At 42.4% G+C, this 15,761-nt stretch overlaps 1 protein-coding gene across 1 annotated transcript; it reads right to left on the reverse strand.

Annotated features, from left to right (window-relative positions):
• Window positions 1-1,858: 1,858 nt before the first annotated feature.
• LOC146684280 (transketolase-like) lies at window positions 1,859-15,535 on the reverse strand. Its single transcript, XM_085444320.1, has 14 exons — window positions 15,201-15,535; window positions 13,743-13,860; window positions 13,377-13,490; window positions 12,656-12,753; window positions 8,818-9,009; window positions 8,468-8,586; window positions 7,182-7,378; window positions 6,849-7,013; window positions 6,087-6,243; window positions 5,376-5,506; window positions 5,182-5,265; window positions 4,935-5,028; window positions 4,682-4,804; window positions 1,859-2,668 (listed from the first exon to the last, which is right to left on the reverse strand). The coding sequence occupies exons 1-14, from the start codon at window positions 15,305-15,307 to the stop codon at window positions 2,481-2,483; spliced, it is 1,887 nt and encodes a 628-aa protein (XP_085300446.1). The 5' UTR covers window positions 15,308-15,535; the 3' UTR covers window positions 1,859-2,480.
• Between the last annotated feature and the right edge of the window lie 226 nt (window positions 15,536-15,761).

Consider the following 15,761-nt stretch of genomic DNA (forward strand, 5'->3'; position numbering starts at 1 on the left):
AAAGCAAACAAAAAAAGAGCAACATAATAAAAAAAGCACTATCACAATAAACTAGCTAGCAGTAGATAACAGTAGATACTAAATATTAAACGATATTGTGCAGCATGCAAGATAGACAGCGCACAATGTGCTTTGAGGCAGCAGCCAAGAAAGCTGTAGTCCGCGTCTGTGAACACCCGTGTGCACACCTGTGTGGATCAGCATGCTTGTATTCCAAAGGTTTCTCCATGTAACGATCTGCTAGGGAGTGTGGGGAGCCATAGCCCCGTCCCCCAGGGTATGAAGCAGGTATGGAGGAGATCCAGGCTCCAGATATCCAGAGGCCCCAGAGTACAAGGACCCGAGGAGGACCACCAAAAGGGGGGGAACCGTGCCACCCTCTTGGGAAAAGCTGAGTAGAGCCCCAAACGAGAGGTCACCCAGCAGCTATGGAGCAGAGGTCAGAGGGGGTTGCAGTGGCGTGCCCGTGGGCTCTGCCAGCAGCAGCAGCCATCATTGAGATGGGTTTTTTTTCAAGAAGGCTAAATTAAATCTTTGTTGTCTGCGTGTCATCCAGTGTTAATGCTCAGCTGATGCTTAATCTTTCTTACAATCTAAATTTCATAGTTTAATGACTTTATTACAGTTATGGGTAAATCTGAATTAAGTTTATAAAAAACGTACTTCTATATGTTATATAAGCATCTAACAATATCTCATGCAACAAAAAAAACCCCAAATGTTTGACAGCTGCACTCTGATAGTTCCTTTATGCTGTGGGCTGCATTTTTCTGCCATGGTTTAGGTCCACTTAGAGGATAAACTCACCACAAATCAACAACCCCATGATAGGAGTGCTCTCTTCACCCTCATCCATAGGGCAAATGGCTTATCTAATGCTTTAAGAAGCATAAAAACATGCGACACATCCTCACGTCACATTAGATGACGCTGGTGCTCCATCACTCCAGTAGTCTTGTAGAATCAACCCAAAGCTGTTCTGGGGAAACACCACATTTTTCCTTTAATCTGTCATCTTGTACATATATAAGCCAGCCAGCCTAAATCTTTCAATGGGCTGTTAAATTATTAACGCACATTAAATATAGATGATACACAGTAGCTGTGTGCTTGTGTGATCCTACAGCCAGTCACCAGAACACTTTAATTTGACTGCTTCATAATTGAAAGATTTAGTTTAAAGCAATTATTTGATTGCTTGAGGCCACAGTGACCACTATTCAGCAAATTAACGCACATACAAACTTAAACAGAAAATACATTTTCATAGCAGTAACAGCAGGGCTATTGCTAATAAAATTAATGATGGTTTTCTTGTATTAAAGTATGACAGTGATGGTAATTCACTTTAATAAAGCACTAAATCACAACAGTCTCAGAAAGACCCAGCAATTCCTGATCCCATATGAGAAGGCACTTGGTGACAGTGGGAAGGAAGAACTCCTTTTTAACAGGAAGAGGGGAAAGAGAAGCGAAAGAAGAACAAATTTAGACAGGACAGGAGTAAGACCAATACTGAGATCCTGTTTTTTTCCTCATATTATGTTTAATACAAAGCATCGTTGCAGGGCAATTTGGGAAACTGAATCAGACAGTGAGAGTTCAGACAGATGGACACAAAATCCTGCTTAGCGACATCAATCCATCTGAAATAATTGACTCTATTCCATTTATTAACCTGATATTTCTGCATTTATTGGTCACACTAGTTGGCTTGAAATACTTCACTGTGTGATTGAATTTGCCACTTGCAGATAAGAAAACAGGAGGATTTTGACTTCAAACTTAAAAGATGCTTGTGATGCCTGCTTCGTGCCATCACCGAAACCCTCAAGAAAGACCTCAGACACAAGTACCGTGAAGTAACCATCCCTTTATTGGTGTGAAACAGTCCTATCCAAGTCAAAACAGGTTAAAAACAGTCAGTGCTCAAAACAGACCAAACCAGAGTTTCTCCACACCCTGCTTTGCTCATGTCGGGTGGGACTTTACAAAGTTGTACTGGGTGCAGACGCTCATATCGCTGAGCCCAAGAAGTGAGAGGGGGTTCCACAGAAAAAACGATAAAGACTTGACGTCACTCCAAACCACGTTCACTGCTTTCACTGAGACACTACAGCAGCACCAGAACTTTCTCTGAGAGGTAGGAAGGAACTAGAGGGTGGAGGTGTGGGGATGGGTGAGTTTAAGGGGTAGGAAGTGTGTTTACTGAACTCACAAAGTGATAGGGTAAAATTCTGGGGCGGGGGTGTCAGACAACATTGATGACAGAGAGAAATCATGTTACCTTCTTTTTTTTGTTTTGCTTTAAACAAATGCCTCCAATTGGTTTATGAGGAGGAGAGCGTGAGTGGGCCAGTCGTGCTATCCCTCCCCCCATGTTGGTTTACTTTGTTTGTTTGGTGCCTCCGTGGAGGTAACCGGTTAACCACGGAGTCAGTTACCATGTTGTTCCCGCTGCTGTCACTCCTGCAGCCTTCCTACTTGGCGTTGGCTGAGCTGCTGAGCATCTTACGGACCGCTTGAGCAATGCCGTCACGGTCTATGCCAAAGATTCGGAGTAGCTCGTGGGGCTTACCGCTCCGGGGCACTTGGGAGACTGCCAGGCGGTGGACGGTGAAGCCGGTCTCATTCACCACCGCCGAACACACTGCTTCACCTAGACCACCTGAGGAATCAGAATACAGAGCAGACAAGACTATCGATTAACGGGTAGTTCGTCCAAATATCAAGTTTCTAAGTTGCTCGGCATCTTTCCGAGTGTCATATTTAATCTATCTACACCTCCATGAGCGATTACGCTCAGCAGAGATGTAATGTGTGCTGACAGGACTGGCGCCACCCTCCCTCTGTTTTCTCACTCCTCTCCTGTCACACGTTCATCCCCTTTAGGAATGCGATCTGAAGGCTGAATATAGTCAGGTGTGTAAGTAATACATGCAGTTACTTCCTTTTTTATGCTGGCCATTAAGAGGTACCTGACGGAAAAAGTCATCGCACTTTATTGAACTAAAACATCTCTGGTCTACCTGGACAGGCCACAATCTTTAAGATTTCAAGTTGCATACAACCTATTATATATATCTGAATTTTAAAGTGTGTGCAATCAAATGGGTGCTGTCTCTTTCACAGACAGAAGTTCTCTCAAAGAAGGAAAAACAAACCGCTAAATTTAGGCTCACAGAAACACACACAGTGGCTGAGAGGAGACAAAGGAAAAAGCAAAAATTGGATGCTTGTTGCCATGCTGGTATTGTATGTAGGTCACTGAGAGCCCAAAGGCCGGAGATGAAATTAAGAAATCCTGACAGGCTCTTCCACTTCCACCCTCTGTCCTCCCTCCCTCCCCCCAACAAACATTTTTAAAAAATATCTGTTTTACCTTTTCCTTAGCGTACGCCTCTCTCTTTACCGCTACAACATGCACCTTAGTTCTCTGCGACGTTCCGTATCCCATACTTCTATCTTTTTCCTCCCTTCCTCAGGCCCTTCTTCTCTCTCCACCTAAGAGCTTCTCCGTCTGTACACAGACGTCTGTCCTTAGCTGCTCAGGGCTTTTTTATTCATGAGTTGATACACAAGCAGCGCAGACACGCAAGCAGCTGCATAACAATCCCTCGTATGCCTGTTACTTAAATCTCTCCTGCTGCTGCCAGACTAATGTGACTTTGACCAAACAGGAATATAAAACGGTCAAAAAATAATCAGCATATTTTAGATATAATAATAAATATTCTACATATAGAAGTTTTATTGCAACACCTTGCAAACTAATTTTAAATTCAGATACTCGTTTAGATTTACAAATTTCTTTTTTTCCAATTTTGTGTAGAAGAAAATATACAACTTCTTGGATTAAGTTTTTTTTTTGTTTTAATGTATTTAGTTTTGGCTTTTAGCCTTTATTGACAGGACGGTAGTGAGGTCAGGAAACCATTAGAGAGTATACAGAGAGAGAGTCCTGCCCCTAAATTATTTTGTTGTCTTGAAATTAATTTCTGTAGACCGTCTTTAATAGATTGATGTAACCATTGTGATGATACCCATTCATTTTTTAATCCTTGGCTTTGACATGTTTGCCGTTTCCATCCAACCAGCCAGCCAGCAGCCCAGGCAGTGTTGCCAGACCTTCCACTGACAAATCTTTTCTTCCTCCAGCTCTTCTGTGGGGAAGGCGAGCAAGAGGTGTGATGTCTCTGTGTCCCGGTGTCCCCTCTCAGTAGAGCATGCCTATAACACCTCACCTGGAGATGTTCAGAAGACATCCTGAGCATCCCCGGGTGAGTGTGAGGCAGACCTGGCTGAGAAACGTGCCAGACACCAGGAGCCCACACCCTATATGATACCCACTTTATTGTCTATTTGACTTTAAACGGAACCCTCCCCCCCAAAAACAACAAAATGAATCTCATGCTGCATTAAAAAATACACTGAACCAGTAGTTCAGACAACAAACCGATCATGAAAACTTTTACTGTGCTCCTAAATGAAGTAAGCAGCAGTCATTTTTCTTCTTCGCAGACTCCTTAGCATTGTTTTCCCAGACAGAGATGGTGCCCCCTGCTGGCTAATAGACCAGGTTTATTGCGCTTGCTTTTTATTTTCAACACAGAGCTTCTGGCCATCTTTTATATACAGCATTTGTTCATTTTCACTTGGGGGCGCTGTGCAGACTCCTCACCTTCATAGTAGTGGTCCTCCACTGTGATAATGCGTCCTCTGGTGGCTCTGGCGTTGTCGATGATGGTCTTGGAGTCCAGGGGTTTGATGGTGAATGGATCGATCACACGAATGTTTATTCTCTCTGAACGGCAAAAGAGGAAGTTGAATATGAAACAGTGTCTTTAAAAATGTAATTACAAAAAGAAAAATAGTTTTTGCACTGTTTTATGTCACAGGTCAGCTTTATCTTTTTTTTCCTTATTTCTTCATACCTTTCTTCAGCATTTCAGCAGCAGCCAGAGCCTCATGGAGGGTCACTCCCGCTCCAACCACAGTCACATAATCATCATTGGTTTTATATACAACCTGTGTGCGAAGGGAAACTCTACATTTGTCTTTGTTTGTTTCTACTCCAGAAGAAAATGTGCACAGAGTCTAAACAGATCAGCAAAATTAGAACAATAAACAGATTTTATTTAGAGCATAGATCAACATTTTGATTAAAATGCAGCAACAAACCTTAGCCTGTCCGACATGGAAGTCTTCGTTGCAGTTGTAAATGATGTTGTTCTCTGGGCGGCTTGTCCGGATAAAACACAAACCCTAGAACAAATCAGAAAGCATCAAAATGAATCGCTGCTTTTAACATACATAATCTTAAGTACTTAATATTTTTCTTTCTTTTTCCCGTTATCAAAAATCATTACGAGTACCTTTGTGTTGGCGGCAAGCTCCACAGCTTTCTCAGTGGAAACACCGTCACTTGGGTAGAAGACAGTAGCTGCAGGAATGGCTCTGAACATAGCCAGATCCTCCAGACCCATCTGAGAGGGTCCATCCTCACCTAAATATGCACAAACACACACCTCAGCAACAAGAAACAGACAATGTCATTCAGTCTGCAAAGGTGGACATGCAGTGTACCTGAAGAGGAGGAGGAGAAGAAGAAAGAGGAGGGGGAGGAAGAGGTGACAGAGATTCAGTCTGCTCTGTCATCACCTCCATGACGCAGAGACAGAGAGGAAGGACAGGAGGAGTGCTGATATCAGGAGAGAATGTGAACAACACAATAACACAGAGGAAGATGGAAGCAAAGGTTTAGTATTTATGGGGATCAAAACCAATTAAAAAAGGAAGAGAGCTTCAAACCAGTGCCGCGATACTGGAACAGGAGCAACATGCAAAAACAGTAACTTCATATTTTTCACCACTACAAGTCCAATGAGGATTCAGTGGGCAGATTTGATCCAAAATCAAAAGTGTCCCAAACTAAACTTGAGAAAAATATGGCTGCTGTGACTGGTTTGCTCAGTGGAATCTGTCCTTTCAGTATTAACTGTGGGGTGTGAAATGATAATAAACCAAACGTTGTGCACTCTTCACAACGGTGAAGACATAACACAAAAGGGAAGATGGTAACTGACCAATGGAGACACCGCAGTGGGAGCCACAGAGGTTGATGTTGCTCTCGGAGATGGCGGCCATGCGGAGCTGGTCATAAGCGCGGGTAAAGAAGGTGGCGAAGGTGCTGGCGAACACCACGTTACGGTCTCGTACAGCACAACCAATCGCCACGCTCACCTGCAGGAGAGATGAGAGGCAGTTCAGCATATTTTATATCTATGTTTTGTTTGTTTTTTTGCTTTAAAGAAGTCGAGCACTATATAGTTACAGTTTCCAATACACTTTGTAATTAGTGTGAATAAAGTAGAGTCTCACAGAGCTGCTAGCATAGATGCAGCATAGGTCATCACCTTTGTGAAGGTGCTACAGAGTATACTGAATATTACGTTGCATTACGATGATGCATTTCTTCATTAAGAAAACTGGTGAAAATTGTTTCCTGGAAGGATCCAAGAAATAGTTGATAATGATCAGGAACAGTAAACATTGGACATTTGACGTTAAGGCTCCTCGAAGGACAGCGACACATCAAAAACATCTAGTAAGCAAACTGTGCCCCAATGGAAAATAAAAGATAAGTGGAAAAACCTTATACAAAACACTTTGTGTACATGTAATAGCTTCAGTCAGGTGCTGATGGACGTCTTTTACCACTCTATACAGCAGCGTTTGAATCTTAAGTCTATTTTGTTTTAGTAACGTGCTGGCCTTCTCATACTTCTTCACACTTTAGCTTCACCTGTGAAACTTTCTCCAGCTCTCTTGCTGTGAACTATCCTCACCATGTTTTGCTCTGCAATGTAGCATTCCACGTAACGGTTGGGGTGTTCATTTTTAAAGAGCTCAGAGAAGGTGGAGTTCTTGGTGTCTCCATCCAGAACCACCACTCGCTCGTTGTAACGCCCCAGCTTGGCCAGAGCTATGCCGTACGCCTTCCTTGTAGCGATCTGATCACACGGGGAGAAAACAGATTCAATAAAGTACGCTCGGCTCAAGTTTTTATTTAAAAAAATAGAAAAAAGATTTTATTTACTTCTTTGATCTAATGTTATGAACAGGTAAAAATGACTTTTAAAGACAAGTGAGGGTGGATTGTCTGCTACCACTGATCCTACCTTATCTCCAGGTTTGTAGCTGGGTGCACTCGGCATGCGGATGTTGCGGAGGCTAACAGGGGATGTGTCCTCATTGGGGGGAGCAGGATAGAGGCGCTTGTTGCAGCTGATGATACGGTTCTGCAGCTCCTTGATCACGCTCTCTGCCATGTCCTTGGGCAGGGGTTTACCATGCCAGCCCATTTTATCCTCAGCCGCTGAAAGACACAGACGCGCCTAAGTATCCGCTGAGCATCTATTCTTTTGACCAACAGAAGCAAGTGATCTTTCAAACACCTAATCAAAGTTTAACATTTAAATATTTTGATCTATCCATCTTCTTCTTCTTGTCACAAGACCCTCAAGGTAGGGTACACGCCGGATAGGTCAGCACTGGGCTAATCATGCGTGAACCCAACATAAAAATGCAATTTATTTATTTAGGGAAAAACACACTGTTGAAGTCTTAAAGACTCACAAAAATTGCATCGCTTTGCATTGCTCAGACAGCGAAGAACGGTGTTACCTGACACTGACGTACCTTGACCTTTTAAATGTGTTAATTTTCAATACATTTCTATTTATTGTTACTTTTGTCAGTTTCAAGTTATTTAAGCGACCATTGTTCAGTTTTCTTTCTTTAACGGAACCAATTTGTTCACGTCTTGCAAGCGTATGCCTTCCACATTCATGCAGGTGCACATGCTGTCACACTCATAACAATGTTCCACACCAGTGGGTAACATCAGCCTGTAGCAGAGGTCAAGGGTTAAGGCCAAGAGGCCACAGGGTTGCAACAACACTGAAGATTTCTGGTCCACTCATCTGTACACAAAGACCCTCTTATAACAACCGTCTCTTTCTCCCCAACAAACACATGCGGTCGGTCGCACACACTCCAACTTAGCTTATCACAACACAAGTACAATGGGCTGTTGTAGGGAGTGTATCCTACACATTCTGAGGGATTATGGAGCAGCAGCAGCTAAAGCACCGAAGCGCTACCTGGATTATGGCCTCTGTGCACTCACAGTGGGTGCTTGGGGCAGTTCAGAAAACTTCAGACAGATCTAATATTCCCAGTCAGATGCCACATTTTACCCAGTCTTTTAAAAAAAAAGGATTTTAGAGCACTTTTTAAAAACATCTTAAATGTTAAGCAGTAAAACTTAACAATTTATCTGCATGCTTTAAGGAATGATTAAACAACCTTTATTTATTCAGTAGGAAGAGGAAACTGGTGCTCATTACAGTACAAAATACTGATATTTGAGCACTCTGAACCACTGTCTGCATAGTTGCTATACCTGGGATGCCCTTGCCCTTGATGGTCTTGGCGATAATGGCAAGTGGCTGGTGGCGTGGTTGACTCAGCACCTTACACAACTCCTCCACACTGTGGCCATCTACTATAATGGCGTGCCAGCTGGGGAAACAGACAAGTCAAACATTACATGTGCTTATGCTCGAGTCAAAATATAAAAAACTAATTTTGAGCAGCAAATCTTACATATTAATTAAAGAACAAGTGCATCTTATTTTATAAATAAATGACTGAAGCTGAGTTTGTTTAACGGTTCTTGGAATGACTCCTTAAGCAGCTACTGAAGCACTAAATAACCCACTCAGATAGTTTTTGACTTCCCCCCTGGCTCACCCAAAGGACTCGCAGCGCCGCTGGTATTTCTCCACATGGTGCTGCAGGGGAGTCGGGTCACTCTGACCCAGTCGGTTAATGTCCAAGATGGCTACCAAGTTGTCTAGCTGGTAGTATGAGGCGAAGGCCATGGCCTCCCACACCGAGCCTTCTGACAGCTCTCCGTCACCCAACAGGCAGAACACCCGATAGCTACAAACAGAGACGGGGAAAGAGAAATTAGTTATTTTTCATATCAGCTCCATTTTCCTGTCCTTTCACGTCCTCCCATCATCTGATGCCCCCCTATGGTGGCATGATGTCACAGCTGACCATGACACCTAAACACACAGACAGACAAAAACAGATCCCTCCCCCAATCCTTATCCCCACCACGCTCTGATCATCCTCAGTAGCTGCTTATGTGGCGTAACAACTCCTGACAGCTTTCCAGTCAAATAGACACGTTCTCATTAAAACTGGAAGATAGGCCGAGACACGGCGAATTACACCACGCATTCCAACTCCGACCACAGAGGAAAAACCCCAAAAAAACCACACGACACATAAAGAAAGGAAGAAGAGGGGAATTCCACAGAGGTGGGACTGGAGAGAAAAGAGGTAGAGACTTTAGATTGAAGGGAAAGGACAACGGAAAAACCAATAAAGCGTATAAACGGATAGTATTCAAATTTAAATTCAAACTACAGATGGCACGATACCACTTTTTTATGTCCGATACCGATACCGATATCATAAATTTGGATATCTGCCGATACCGATATGAATCCGATATAGTGTTTTTTAATCAACAAAACTGTTTTTTAAATATCTTGCTGCATTTTGTATAAGTTCATACTCAAGTTTAAAACAACAACTACACTAAAGCTATTCTGTTATACCTGTATACAAAAAAATTATTTCAAAGTTCAGCAATACTGATCAATCTAATAAACTTAAACCTACACCATCCTCCCTATTCTGGTATTTTAAAGAGTACTTAGCATAAATATTAAGCAACCTAACTAATAGGGTTCCAACTCCCAGCAACAACAAAAATAAATAAATAAAAAATAGGGAACCACCCCTCACGCTCCACCTCATGATGCTTAATCGACGTAATTAACCTTAATTTGATGCAGTGTGAAAAAAAAATGCACAGAAATCAATTATTTTTCAAGAAATATTAAATAGATTCAACATCTTTCTTCAACAAAATTGCAGACTGCACAGATGGTACCTTCCCAAAGGAAAAAGTACTATAGCTTACTAGGGTATATATATATATATTTAAATATATATATATATATATATATATATACACATATTAGACTTAATAGTTACTATATACAGTAATTGACTTCTATTCATTTTACATCAAATTAAAACTTTGGGTGTAAGATAATTATTTATTAAAAGCTCGACATTTTAAATGAGAATAAGAAAGAAAAGTATGTCTTTGTGCCCCCTTTTCCCTGTTAATGCCCTATCGGCCCCGCTGGCTAAACTTTGCTAGATCCGCCCCTGCACAGTTACCAGCTGTCAGCTATAATAAATAAATTCTAACAACAGCTGATCAAGCTTAAACGTGCTGCTGTTGTTCAGCCGCTGGTTTCCTCTTTCTGGTGCAAAGTGGGCCAAAAGCAAACTAGAGACACGGACTCGCGACAGAAAAGCCGATCAGCTGATCGTTAAGCAGTTTCATGATTGAAGTAGCAGCAAGAAGAGGCAGTCGCTTGTTAAGCTTAACGCAGGAATGCTTTACATTCAGAGATGGACTTACACACTTGCTTTACTTCTCTCGGGAATAACTTTGTCGGAGATGAAATGCCGGGTTGCTAGCGAAGCTCCACATGCTATCCAGACCACCGACAGGTCCCGCATGTCACAGCCGCTCTATCACGTGATGCATACTGCTCCGACGTGCTAACGTTCTGAGGTGAGTTACGGCGTGTTGCAAGTTTTGTGAGGTGCTTTCGTGATATTTAATGGATCGGATTACATTTTTTATTTTTCTCCGATATCCGATCCAGTAATTTAGTACAGTATCGGACCGATACCGATACTTAATATCGGATCGGTCCATCTCTAATTCAAACACAACAACAATTAGTTCAAGGTGCTTTATATTGTAAGGTAAAGACCCTACAGTAATACAAAGAAAGAAAGAGCAAAAAGCTGTTTATTAACCTTGATGAAATGTTAAAAAATCTTTGAACATAACCGAATCACATACTATTCTGTAGTGCATCTTTCCTTGAAATTATGTAATCAACTGTCTGTATGTTTATTTCTCAGTTAACACGAGATAGATTGTTGTGAATTACACAACATCAGGGAGGTAGTCTGCATTTCCAAACTAACGCTGAAATATGACAATGATGTGACAATAAAAGTGATTTGATTTGATTTGATGACCCAAAACAAACAGCCTCGAGAGTCCTCAAACAGGGGGTCAAAAATGTAAAACTCAGTGATAAAAGCTCCAGGTGGTGATCATCGAAACATATTCTAAGACACACATATCCGCTCGTGTTCACAGTAGTCTGCAAGTAATATAAGTGGTCCAACTACAGGAGTAATCCCTTTACTCCTGTAGTTGGACTCCCTTAGAAGGTGTGTGTGTTACACCTTCCTTCATCCAGTGTTTGTAGGTGTGAATAACAGACTTAGACAAGGTGATACCTCTCACACACATGCTTTCCTTACTTGATCCTGCAGGTTATTGTGTGAGAGTATCCACAAGTGGCATTGATGCAGTTGCTATTCAAAGGTTCTGGGCTCAGATCATATTATGAAACCAGTGATGCAGCCGGCAGCCAGTAGTTGTTGTTACGTGTGTTGTTACTGCATGCACCATGCAAACACACATGGTCCATGCATTATTATTGTCTGAATGCACAGTGGAGCCCAGGTAGATAGCAGCACAATATAAGATTTCATCATTTTTTTAAGAGGTGGTGAGGGAAATGGGTGAGGCAGGGAGATGAGGGAGAACTGTGCTTTTGCGTGTGTGATTATTAGAGCAGAAATAATTGAGTGCACATAGAATGCAAAGAGAGTGAGAGAGATATGAAGGACAGCCAACACAGAGTGCAAGTGCAGCACTCCCTGCAAAACAGCAAAAAAAACCCCCCCAAAGCTGCCTTTCAAGCAATCACATTCTGCTCGGCTCGCAATCAAATGTACCAAATATCATCCTGAAAGTCAGGTTTCAGCTCGGATGCGTAAAAAAAAGAAATAGAAAATCATAACAAATTTTGAAAACGTGAATCCAGCATGCTACAGGCTACACGGCTCTAAACATCTATTGTCAGACAGAAACGGTCGGGTATTTTCCAGACCACGCAAGAACAAAGGAGACAAACGTGGAGCGAGTTCAATCAGCTGAAATTCAGCTGAGTAGGAGCTGCATTGCTGTCAAAACACTGAGATGAAATTTGAATTGTGAAGAATAATGTTGAAAGAAATTGAAAAAAAATAGTACACTGTTTTAACAAACATAAAACTTTTTATATGCATTCAACTCTGAGCTCACTGCCACTGATTTCATCCAGCCCCATTAATCCTGATGTGAAGGTAAAACAGGATGACGGTCGCCTCTCATAAGCTCTAAGTGACTGCCTAAATGTCAGCACAGACCAAGCCTGTCAGAGAGCGTTTTATTCCCAAGCTCCAGGCAGAAATGTCACATGTCTGTGCAGCTCGCTGCAGCGTACATTATGTCATGCATAATTTCATACAGTCCATCTTAATGTGTGCAGATGCAAACTGGGCTGCTGCACTTCTGCAGAAATGTGCACGCCCCCCACCAAAATGATTGTGTTTATACGCGTGAGTGTGACTTTGTTTGTGTTACCTGGCCTTGTCAAAGAATTTTCCAGTGTAAGCCATTCCACACGCGGCTCCCAGCCCCTGACCAAGAGATCCCGTGGCCACATCCACAAACTGCTGCTTCTGCATCCACGCACACATAAAAAAGATGCACATTACTCACTCCAGCTCGAGCTAAGCAAGCAACAGCAGATGGATTGTTTTTCATTTCTAAATGGATCATAAAAGCAGCAGCAGTGGAACTGTTGGAACAGCAGCTATGGTCTGGATGTTACAGTGCGCCAATTTCTGGGTTAATGTGGACAAAGTGTCACTGATGTTTGCAGCAGACGACAAAGCATCTCTGTCACACAGGCGCAGCGTTGTCTCGCTTTCTCTGCCTACAGATGCTTTGCTGTTATCTGTGGAAGCGTGTCCACGTCTCGTGTGCAGCAAGGATACTGTAATGTTCTTATTCACAAACACTTGTCCATAAACTATGCAGTATTTAACAGAAAAGTCGGAAAGCATAGCATATATAAGATTTTACTTAACTTTTCAATATATCTCACTCTGTTCGTGTGTGTTTAGTGCAGTGTGAAACGTATCAACTTCAGTGTGAAAACACGACAAATACTTCTCTCTCAACTCCAAAGAAAGCATGAAAGGAAACCATGAAAGGCAGCATAAAGGTTTTAAAATATTCCTGATTCATGGTAGTGACTCTCAAAGCCTTAAACTTCTTGCAGGTTTCAATGTTGCCTCACCGGCACAGGGTGTCCCTCCAGGATTGAGTCGACCTTGCGGAGGTTGAGAAGCTCATTCTCCTTCAGGTAGCCCGTCTCTGCCCACACAGCATACAGCACCGGGGCTGCGTGACCCTGAGGAGGCAAAGTTTTCAGAGCTCATTGATCAGATAACTGAACAGAGGGAACACAGATGACTGCACTAATTTTGTAGCATTGTAATATATATGCTAGAGCCTTATATGAGTGAGTTATTTAGACACATACTATATAAAAATCCTATATATACACTAGAGCACATGCATATTATTTGACTCAGTTCAACCTCCCTCTGTGTGTTGATGCTTTTGAAAACGTCTTCAACCATTATGGATGTGTGCGCATTACCTTAGAGAGGACAAACCGGTCATTGTTGGGGTTACGTGGGTCTTCGGGTCGGTATTTCATGGAATGAAAGAAAAGCACGGACATGATCTCGGCCACGCTGCTGCATGATGTGGGGTGACTGCAACAAAATAGGTGCAGAGGCAAAATGACATTAGAAATTGAGTTTAACTGTCCGGTTCATCCCGTCAGTGCACATTCAGTGGGTTAATTAAAGCCAGACCATCAGTATTTGGGGAATTATGTAAGGCCACACTATCATCAAGGTCACACAACAGTAAGCACATATACAATAGCTCCTACACTGCTCCTTCAGTCCTCTGGGCGCACAAAATACCTCACTAAAGAGTCTTTTTTTAAATACCCTGAAATGAAAAATGTAATGAGATAATTAAAAAGAAAGAAAGAAAGAAAGAAAAAAGAACAAGGAAAAGGGTGAGTGATTGGTGCAGCACACGTTATATATATAAAAAAAAAAAGTCTGTAAGTGTTTGATGTCTTTAAGCTAAAAAGGGAATTCGAACCAAAAGTGATGGATGGATTGGGAAGCATCTCCACTGGAAAGAGAGGAGCTTCATGTTGGAAGCAAATCATTGAAGAACAACAAGAACCGAGAACAAAAGAAAAGAAACTATTTATTTATTTCTCGATAAAATTAAAAAAAAAAAAAAGAGTCACCAATAATGAAAAGTCCGATTTATTTTCCAGGTCATTGTATTTTCTATCATGACAGCATATTTGTCATCGCGACTTAGAAAGTGCACACTGGACGTTGTTATTCGCTTTTGCCGTTTCCGTCGGGTCACGCAGGCGCTGCAGAAGCATGTTTGCGCACTGAGCGGCTCTCTGCTGCCGCACAACACATCGACCCATGAGCCGTAGCAATGGCCACATAAAACAACTGTCCGGCGTGAGTTGTATGTGTGTGTTGCGTAAGTGATCTCGGAGGACAAGAGGAGTGGAACACCAGTGCACCTGCAGCAAGCTCGATCCCCTTCAAAATAATAAACATGTTTTATTATTTTGAAGGGGCACAACATATTATTAAATACATTAAGACTATATTTTCGGTCAGGATATTGGTCGTAGCATGTATGTACATGAACTTGCCCAACCGCCCTTGCTTTTGCGTAAATTGCGCACAGACTCTGGTATAAAACTAACTATACGCACAGGTAAACAACTGAAATGCTTAAAAAAGTTTAGACACGTCACACACAGAGACAGATTTTCATATGGTGCATCTACAATATTTTAAACACACAGTTTGACTATTTTACACGTTAAAACAGACGTTACTGTGTTCTGCGACCAGTTCATCTGTAATTACGATGCGCTTCCCTGAAGCAGGTCCTCATAAATGAAAGAAATCACACATCGATATTTAAACGGATAAAAATGACGTGCATAAAACCACGTTTTCTGCTGTCACGCGTCTCCTGCTCGGTTTAACCATCTTACCCGCTGCCCGCTGCAGTTGTCGCCTTGATGGAGTTGATCCGGAGTCGGGTGGCGATGTTCCTGAGCGCCTGCACCGTCTGCTGGTCCGGTTTATGATAGTCCTCCATCTGGCCGGTGAACCGAAGAGAAGCACACTCACTCACACGCAAGCCGGTAAAATAGAGTTAAAAGAGTTAAAAGTTCCCCCCGGTCTACTGTTCTGAGAATAAAGGCGAGGAGAGCGCAGCGGACGATGGCAGGGGTTAAAAAGAGATAACGCTGTTTAACCACAGAGACAGAGGGCGGGAGGGAGGGGGCGTGTTTGCAAGCGAAGCCTATGAATATGGCTAATCTAGGGCCAAACGAAGCCTGCAGTTAGTCCAAACTGTCGCATGAACCGACAGTAGGAAGGCTTTGGACTAAAACCAAGGCCACACGCGCGGGTAAACGCTCACAGCAAGCCGGCACACAGACTCTGATCAGGGACGCTCAGATGCAGCATTTCCACGCTCTGTACAGACAGCAACTATGCAAACCAAAACAATGCGTGCAAAAAAGTGGGAACACATTATATATGAAATA

The sequence above is a fragment of the Copadichromis virginalis genome, linkage group LG20, assembly GCF_057382275.1.
Source record: "Copadichromis virginalis isolate Kocher_CV1m ecotype Utaka linkage group LG20, C_Virginalis_male_GT1.1, whole genome shotgun sequence".
Taxonomy (NCBI): domain Eukaryota; kingdom Metazoa; phylum Chordata; class Actinopteri; order Cichliformes; family Cichlidae; genus Copadichromis; species Copadichromis virginalis.

Bases quoted from the DNA above. Each gene is read 5' to 3' on its own strand.
- LOC146684280 (XM_085444320.1), bottom strand. From the start codon at position 15,307: ATGGAGGACTATCATAAACCGGACCAGCAGACGGTGCAGGCGCTCAGG. The intron at 4,805-4,934 runs GTATGAAGAAAT...TTTGCCGTTCAG, and splicing joins TGCTGAAATGCTGAAGAAAG to AGAGAATAAACATTCGTGTG. The intron at 2,669-4,681 runs GTGAGGAGTCTG...CTGATTCCTCAG, and splicing joins GGAGGACCACTACTATGAAG to GTGGTCTAGGTGAAGCAGTG.